The following is a 7,936-nucleotide window of genomic DNA, read 5'->3' as shown; positions in this document are numbered from 1 at the left end:
GAACACCGACGTCACGCGCATCATGCAGTCCGAGGAGGTGCGTCGGGTGCTGAAGCCGAAGAAGCTCCAGCCGAAGAAGGCGAGCCGCTTCACCAAGCCCTCGAACGGCATCCGCAACCGCCGCCTGCGCCTGCGCCTGAACCCGTTCCAGAAGAAGGAACCGCCATGGCGAAGGGGCTGCGCAACACCAAGAACCGCGACGCCCGCCGCAAGGCTAAGGCCTTGCGTATTGCGAAGGCCAAGAAGGCCCTCGCCAGCGGCGCCAAGAAGAAGTAAATACTGAGCGACAGAGAGCTGTACTGACCGGTGCTTTTTTATTTTATTTTTGATTTGGTACTTTAACTGATAAAGTGATTCTTTTTGGCTTTTGTGTGTATGCCCCTCCTGGCCGTTGTTGTTGTTCGTGACGTGCCCCTCCCCACCTGTCGCTCTCCTCTGGCTTCCCGGCACGGTGTGAACGCTTTGCTCTTCTCGGCTTCTTTTTTCTTCCTGCCCTCTGTCTTTTTGTTGCTTTCCTCCCTGCTGGATTTTTGAAGCAACTGTGGGAGTTTGGGACGCAAGACCGGCATAAAAGGTGTGTGTATATTTGTCGCGAGCCAATTTTTGAGGGTTTTTTCTCGTGTATTGTGTGCCGCGGATGACTTCCTTTCCAAAGCTTCCGAGACTCAAAGTAGACGATGAGAACATGGAGAAGATCCACTGTGGGGCGCGGAAGGGGCAGACCGAGGAGGTGAAGCGGCTGGTGGAGCTGGGCATTGATCCGGCGATCCCCAACAGGTTTGGCTGCACCGCGCTGCACTTGGCCTGCAAGTTCGGCCAGGTGGAGACCGCAACCTACCTCGCCTCAATCTGTGATGTGCATGGCGCGTGGCATGGGCAGAGGCCGCTGCACCTCGCCGTCCTTGCGAATAAGGAGGAGCTTGTGGAGGCGCTCGTTGCAGGGGCGAAGGAGCGCGGCCGGAATGCGGAGATGATGTTAAACGAATGCGACGATTTCGCGGTGGAGGACATTGGGGAGCACCATAAGCCAACAGAGGGCCAGACCGCGCTGCACTGGTGCGTGGCGTTGGGCGAGGAATACTTGCCAATGCTGAAGCTGCTTATTAAACTGGGCGCGTCGCCTACAGCAAAGAATAAGGAAAGCGTGACGAGTGTGATGTATGCGATAGAGTTTGGAAACGATGCCGCCATGGAGGCCATGCTGTCAGGCGTGAAACCGCAACAACTTCGGCTCGACTACCAGGACAAAGAGGGCAGGACGCACCTGCATTACGCCATACTGTACAACCGTCAGGATTACGCCATGCGGTTCATTGAGATGGGCCATGATCCGCAAATTGAGGACGACAATCATGTCACACCGCTCTTCCTGGCGCTTCGCGCCACCATGCCGGAGCTTTTGACGTACCTTCTGCAGAACGTGGATCCCTTTTCGGTACAGCAGGCCCCCTTCCACAATGGCTCCGTGATGCTGCCGGAACGCATTGAGTGGTTGAGTTTTGCGACTGACGAGCAGGCCCGGGCGGAGTGCGTCCGGTTGTTCCAGAAGCGCCTGGATGAGGTAAGCTTCCGCCCAGAGGAGATTGAAAAGAAGAGGTCGAAACCGAACGTGAAGAAGATGAAGCTGGCGCCCTCCGCTCCCATTCGTAGTCGCAGCATTGGAAATGCCACAGCGGTGCGCAGTAGAAGCATTGGCGGCCGTAGCAATGGCAAGTGATCAGAGAGAGGGAGGGATAGAGGCATTTCCACGGGCCACCCCTGTTTGCATGCTTCCGAAGCCGACCTCGCGTTTTTTTTATTGAAGTTAAATAGATATATTGCTTTCTTTTTTTTTCCCCAATATTCTTCCCTAAATTGCGCTTTTTCTCTCTTCTCTTTCCCTTGTGTCGGCGTGTGGCAATGTACACTTTACTAGTGCAGCGATGAGGGCAGAAGAAGATGTTTGTTGTCTTCGGCGCGTTATGTATTTCTTCGATGCCGAGGAGGAGGGAAAGGGAGGGGGATGGGCGAAGGGGAGGTCATTTTTTTTTCCTCTGTTTTTGGTTTCTTTCGACCTATTCGCCTGATTTTGTTGCTTAAAAACTGCCAAGGTGGCCTGGGGCCACTCTAATGTATAGCTGAGAGGGAGGGGGGAAGGCGACGGAGGCAAAAGCAAGCAAACCAGCACGAAAGAAAAAAGGGGGGAGGGGAAGAAAAGGAAGAAAGTGAACAACGGCTCAAATGTGGCGGAATACGAGTTGGAGCAGTCTTTTTCGTTCATGTGCCGCAGGACCAACAACTTGTAAGTGTGGGCGCTGCCTGTATACGCCCGCACGCATATATATATATATATATATATATGTATATTTATCCCTCCCTGCTTCACTTTACACTGCTCCCCGCACACGTTTTATCCTTTTTTTTATTGCGTGTTTCTGTGTGTGTAGCTTCGCCGCGATTGTGAAGGGGGTACTAGGCCTAGCGAGTGCACTACCCGCCACTGTTGGGAGAGGGAGGAGCGCGAGGAGTGTGGCGGGGTGCGGGGGGACGACCGTGTTACAGCACGGATTCGCGGCGACACGAGCAACGACGAGGCGGGTGGTGGTGGCGGTGGTGGATAAAAGGAGACTGCGCGTGCGTGCGAGCCCGAACGAATAAACTCAGTGAGAGTGGGCGTGGGATATATATATATATATATATATATAAAGAGGAGGAGAGGGAAAACTAAGGACGTAATAAAATGGCGTACAATCCCATTTCTATGGATGACGACGGCATGGCGTCATTTGCCGGGGGCTCTTGGCCCCAGAATGGGGCGGACCCCGACATGACGCCGGGGGGCCACACCTCCACTGCCTCCATCGCCGGCGTCCCTGTGATTGATCCGATGATGACGCCTGGTGAGTTTATTCGTCGCTGCCAGCAGCAGTATTACTTTGAGTTCTCGTGGGAGGTGCCGTTTCCGCGGGTGCCTGCGGCGCCGTTGTTGTACCTGCCGGAGGCCTTTAAGGAGCTGCTTAACGACCCATTGCCGTTGGGTGTCATGCAGGCGGAGCTGGACGCGATGTCCGAGGGCGTGCTGGCGCGTATTCCGCTTGCCTACTACCTGCTCCGCCCGGAGGTGGTGGAGGAGGCACGCGGCATTGCGGTGGAGTGCGAGCAGCGCGTGGAGGAGCTGCAGCGGCAGGCAACCGTGGCGGGATTGACGGAGCGGCTAACGTGGCGGCCGGAGGAGGTGAACCCGTACCTGGAGCGGGCCGACGCCGAGCTGCTGGACACGGACATCGACCTCAATCTGGTCCTGGAGCGCGACAAGCCTTCATTGACGCTCCTGCAGCGTCCCTTGTACACGGACATGGGGTTGGTGTCTCAGGAGCAGCGACACCTGGAGCGCCTCGCCCGCATTGTCCCGGAGGCGCTGCGAGGCCAACCTCACTTGTCCTCCTCACAGGACTCACAAACGATGGGAGGCGCATGGACGTCCTCGGACGGCGTTGGTGGTGTGCCTCCACATGCTGGCGAGGAGTTGACGCAGGCCAGCACACGTAGCAACGGTCCCCCCGCGACGGGGTCACCGCAGCAGTGGCTAGACGGCATTCGAAACTCATTTCGTTTTGCTCGCACTTTAGACACCCACTATGAGAAGCTGCTTGAGTCCGTGGCACAAAAGAAGCTGGGTCTAGACTGCAAAGACCCCGCGACGATGAGCCTCACACGCCGTCTATGGCAGCTCCTGTTTGAGGGGACGAATAAAGCGCAGCAACGCGGTTTCTGGCACCAGTTATGTCGTTTTTCCTCCAACTACGATGCACGCGGCGAGGTGATGGAACAGCTGAGGCGCGCGGTTATTGAACTTCAGATGCCCCACTCGCAGCTGTGGCTGGCGCTGCTGCAGGAGTACGTGCATCTTTTGACGGCGTACACCGCAAACCTAAGCGGGGGGACAGAGCAGCGCAAGGAGCAGCTGCAAATCGGTGGGAAGGAGTTGGATCCTTTTGAGCAGGGGGCCTTTCAGCCGGACCTTCAGCCCGGTGCAACGCTGCAGCGAGTGGCCAAGGAGCTCGGCACGGATCGGCAACCGGTGCCCATCTTTCCAGTGGAGGTGCTGCCATTGTACCCGGCCGGCTTTGAAAAGGCGGCGGCGGAAATTGGGGCGGGGAGTCCGGGGCGCATGGGGTTCCTGGGCGAGTTAGCGACAGCGCTGCACCACGTCGTGCTCCCAGGAGCGGTGGTGAGCGAGGAGTCTAGGATCAGTGGGCCGCACGCGCTGGTGAACAACACCAACCTCTTGGTGGCGGACAAGAAGAGCGCCAGGCAGGTCAGTCACGGGTTGACTGTCAGTTATCACACCTCGCGCGAGAACACCTTCGAGCCACTTGTCACGGAGGAGAGCAGCACCAGCAGCTACCTGGTTCAGCTGCGTGCGGCGCAGGCGGGTTCCACGCCGGCCGGCCTTTCCAACGCCAACAGGCGACATGCCATGTACAACCGACTCAGCACCCGCAGCCTGTTTGTGAAGGCACCGAACGCAGAGGCACCGCCGTACGAGCGGTACGTGCTGATTTTCGGCGCGGAAGGGGGAGGGCGTAAGCGGCCGCGTGAGGTTCATGACGATGCGGAGGACCCCCCCTCCCCTGCGCAGCTGGACAAGTAGAAGGGAGAGAGAGGGTGTGTGTGTGTGTGTGTGTCTTGTTGTCCAGCACGCCAATGACCACAGCCACGGTGCATCCGTCTTTTTGTTGTTTATTATTCTTTTTGTTTTGTGCTTTTGTTCCTCTTGCCGTGAGACCGCCACAGCGGAGTGGGGTTGGCAAAAGGAGGGAGAGGTGGGCGACAAAAGGGGCAATACGTCAAGGACAGCGAGAACAAACGGCAGCGAAGAAAAAGAAAAAGAAAGGGAAAAGGAAAAAGAAAAAGTAAAAAAAAGAAGGCGAGAAGTGGGGTGTGCGTGTGCGTGTGCGTGTGCGTGTGCGTGTGCGTGTGCGTGTGCGTGTGCGTGTGCGTGTGCGTGTGCGTGCCACGCTGGAAGAGGCAGCAGGGGGAGGGAGGAGAACAAGATGGAGCGAGGCGGCCTTTTGTATTCTGCTTCCTTCCGTTTGTTTGTTTTGCCCTCTTGCTTTCTTGTGTGATTGTTAGTACTTCTTTGCCTGCCGGTTGGCGTGGCTGCGCAGGGCGCGGAGACGGTGATTTTGAAGAGGCGAGGCGAGGCGAGGCGAGGTGCCCGGTGTGTATGTGTTTGCTTGATCCCTGCCTTCTTCCTCCTATTCTCCTCCTGTCTGGGCATTTGTGTCGCCCGCGTGTGCGTTTGTCGCCCGCGCACGCAGCTGCACCTGCACTGGGAGGGAGAGGCGCACAGCGCGTAGGGAGAGGGAAGGAGATAGTTCCGTGCGTCGTACGTGGAAGAGAGGAAAGACACACGCACACACACATCTATTTGTACGTACACACGCTGACGCAAGCAAACGCAAAGGGAACCGGTGGACTGCAGCCCAACGAAGTCATGCCCGTTATATCTACATACATCGCCGCGTCCATGACGAAGCCGTGGAAGGAGCAGAGGGGCGAAGCGGGGGTAGGGGAGAGCTACCGCTGCTGCTGCCGCTGCCACTGTCATCAGGGAGAGGAGCAGAGGCCAAGTCAGGGGGGGCAGGGGCGACCCACGAGGGTTGGTTGCCCCGCACACGTACCTGCGCCAAGAACGCGGAGGGCGCGCTCCGGGAGTGAGGTCCAGATGGCACCGTTCCGCTCCTTTAACGGAAAGGCCTACACGGTGCCTTTCAGTATGCTGCAGGAGCTCAACGAGGCCCTGGAATGCGCAGAAAGAGAATCCACACTGGCGGATGGAAATAAATGTCATGCCTCACTCAACTTCCCAGGCGTTGTCTGGCGGCACGACCCGTACAGTGCAAGGGTTCTCGCTGCGCCTCCCACCACATCAGAGGGGCTGAACTCTGTTGTGAGAGGCAGGGATCTTTTGGCGTGGGAGTTAATGTGCGAGGAGAATGTGGAGGAGCAGCGGGAGAACCTTGGCATCATGGCAGACGGTGGGTTCCCGTTGGGCGCCTACAACCATGCCGCATGGAATCCAATGTGTGTCTTGCACCCCACCGCCACACCCCTTGGCACGCTCTTGTGTTTCCCCGCCATGGGTGCATCGTGCTCCCCTGGCGCGTCTTCTGCTTTCGCGCCCCCGTACGACTCCACGCCGCTCACACGCTACCCGTTCACTGAGCCCTACGCGGCTACCGTGGCGTCGGCAGCCGTGGAGGACGTCGGTGGGGAGCGCCTGGAGGCTCAGCAGGGTGCAGCCGCCGCACCGCTGCTGCCCTCCGCGCGACCGCGCCCCGCGGCGGCGGGAAGTCGTATTATCGTTCGTCCATTCCCACCACCCTCGTCGTCCGAATCAAACGCCAATGCGTCTAATGCGTCCCCTTCGAAGGCTGTCACCACGAATGTTGCGGGGCCCGGGGAGGAGGGTGTGCACGCGGGATCGCAAAACAATTCAACCCCGCTTCGAAACCATCGGTCACGGCCCCCCCGGCCCGGAAACACGGGCCATGACGAGGAGGCCAAGTCTGAGGAACTGCTTCCCACGCTTTCCATTTTCCGTTCCCTTCCACCACTCTTTAATGATCTGGCGGCGCACGCCAACCGTCGTCCTTCGCGTGCAGGAAAAAGGTGCGACAGCGACAGCCCGTTGCGGGCAGATGAGGTGCGATACGTGTACTTGGTTGGCCACCGATGCAGACGCACTCTGTGCGCCGCCAGCACGCAGTATGCGGTGGGTGAGTTGGTGCTGCTGGAGGGCGACATGGGGATTGAGATGGGCACGGTGCAGGTGGTGCTCTCCGTGGAGGAGTTTGAGCAGCTGGAGAGCGCCGAACTGGCGCGGCGTGGGTTTCCCACGGACCACGATGCGGTGACGGCCGCCTTTATTCTGCGCCACGCCACCGAGGAGGAGACAACGCACTACACGCACACCCTCCGCGAGCTGGCGAAGGACTTGCTTGAATTTTTGCAACACCGCATAAACCCCGCCGGGTTTTTGGACTGCCGTGTGGAACACATGGTCTTTCTTGACTGCGAGTTCCAGGCCGACTGCAAGAAGATTTACGTCTACTACAAGACCAGGAGGCGGGTGCTCTTTCGGGAGCTCGCGCAATACTTGCACTCCTTCTACCACTGCCGCATCTGGCTGCACGAGGTGGGGAAGGGCGTCTTCACAGTCTCCGGTGACTCTTCGCAAGACGCAGAGAATCCCTGACACCGAGCCTTTTTTTGTTTGTTTTGCCTTTCCCCCTTCCCTCCCCAGCTAACAGACTTAACCCCACCCTTTTACATGTTTTCTTTGCGACCACAGTCGACATGCCCATTTTTGTTTTTATTTTTATTTTTATCTCTTGGTTTTGTACTTATTCCGTCATCATTGAGTTGCTTGCTTTTTTCTGTTGTTTATTTATTTAGTTTCCTTCTCCCTGCTTGTAGACGGCGCGTTTGCCGCCCCGCGGCGCCGTGGGCGGGGGGGGGGACGTGGCCTGACTTTTTTTTATTCTGCCGCGAGCCTCCTCCCTTGGCGCGTGTGTGCCGGCCGCCTCGTGCCGCCCGCTGCCACCCCCCGCCGAGGGAGCGGGGTGCGGCAGCCCACCGGAGGCGTGTCTCGCACGAAGTGACGCCGCAGTTGGCTCCGCCAGGCGCGTGTTGTGACACGCCGCGGCAGTCCTCTGCGGCAGCCCGCGAGCCGGAGGCGGAGGGCTCTCGCCACCGTCATCGCGCCCTGTTTTTTTACTTTTTACTTTTGCTTCTGCCTTTGCCTACGCAGAAACACAGAGAGAGAGAGGCTGAGGCGATGGGGAAGCGCGCACAACAACAGCCTCAAAAAAAAAAGAAACATAAACAAAAAAAACGAAAAAAGAACAACACACACACACGCAACAACTGTTGAATTTTGTGTAGGGAT

At 58.0% G+C, this 7,936-nt stretch overlaps 3 protein-coding genes and 1 pseudogene across 3 annotated transcripts, besides 11 other annotated features; all 4 read left to right on the top strand.

The window, feature by feature from the left end:
* Position 1: 1 nt before the first annotated feature.
* Positions 2-274, top strand: Tco025E_08320 (60S ribosomal protein L4; annotated as a pseudogene).
* A 363-nt stretch (positions 275-637) lies between these two features.
* On the top strand, positions 638-1,717 carry Tco025E_08319 (ankyrin; the record flags this gene model as incomplete). The annotated part of the gene is made up of 1 exon (XM_029375171.1): positions 638-1,717. The coding sequence occupies one exon, from the start codon at positions 638-640 to the stop codon at positions 1,715-1,717; it is 1,080 nt and encodes a 359-aa protein (XP_029224723.1).
* A 264-nt stretch (positions 1,718-1,981) lies between these two features.
* Positions 1,982-2,018: a microsatellite.
* A 298-nt stretch (positions 2,019-2,316) lies between these two features.
* Positions 2,317-2,346: a microsatellite.
* Positions 2,347-2,576: 230 nt separating this feature from the next.
* Positions 2,577-2,596: a microsatellite.
* A 63-nt stretch (positions 2,597-2,659) lies between these two features.
* Positions 2,660-2,684: a microsatellite.
* A 35-nt stretch (positions 2,685-2,719) lies between these two features.
* On the top strand, positions 2,720-4,633 carry Tco025E_08318 (uncharacterized protein; the record flags this gene model as incomplete). The annotated part of the gene is made up of 1 exon (XM_029375170.1): positions 2,720-4,633. One exon carries the CDS (start codon positions 2,720-2,722, stop codon positions 4,631-4,633), a length of 1,914 nt encoding a protein of 637 aa, XP_029224722.1.
* Positions 4,634-4,647: 14 nt separating this feature from the next.
* Positions 4,648-4,675: a microsatellite.
* Positions 4,676-4,857: 182 nt separating this feature from the next.
* Positions 4,858-4,909: a microsatellite.
* Positions 4,910-4,921: 12 nt separating this feature from the next.
* Positions 4,922-4,996: a microsatellite.
* A 483-nt stretch (positions 4,997-5,479) lies between these two features.
* Positions 5,480-7,243, top strand: Tco025E_08317 (uncharacterized protein; the record flags this gene model as incomplete). The annotated part of the gene is made up of 1 exon (XM_029375169.1): positions 5,480-7,243. The coding sequence occupies one exon, from the start codon at positions 5,480-5,482 to the stop codon at positions 7,241-7,243; it is 1,764 nt and encodes a 587-aa protein (XP_029224721.1).
* A 107-nt stretch (positions 7,244-7,350) lies between these two features.
* Positions 7,351-7,396: a sequence feature (A-rich).
* Positions 7,397-7,839: 443 nt separating this feature from the next.
* Positions 7,840-7,852: a microsatellite.
* Position 7,853: 1 nt separating this feature from the next.
* Positions 7,854-7,896: a microsatellite.
* A 4-nt stretch (positions 7,897-7,900) lies between these two features.
* Positions 7,901-7,915: a microsatellite.
* Positions 7,916-7,936: the final 21 nt, after the last annotated feature.

Source organism: Trypanosoma conorhini (assembly GCF_003719485.1).
Source record: "Trypanosoma conorhini strain 025E chromosome Unknown Tco_14.4_contig_00750, whole genome shotgun sequence".
NCBI classification, from domain to species: domain Eukaryota; phylum Euglenozoa; class Kinetoplastea; order Trypanosomatida; family Trypanosomatidae; genus Trypanosoma; species Trypanosoma conorhini.
This window is presented reverse-complemented; position numbering and strand designations above follow the sequence as displayed.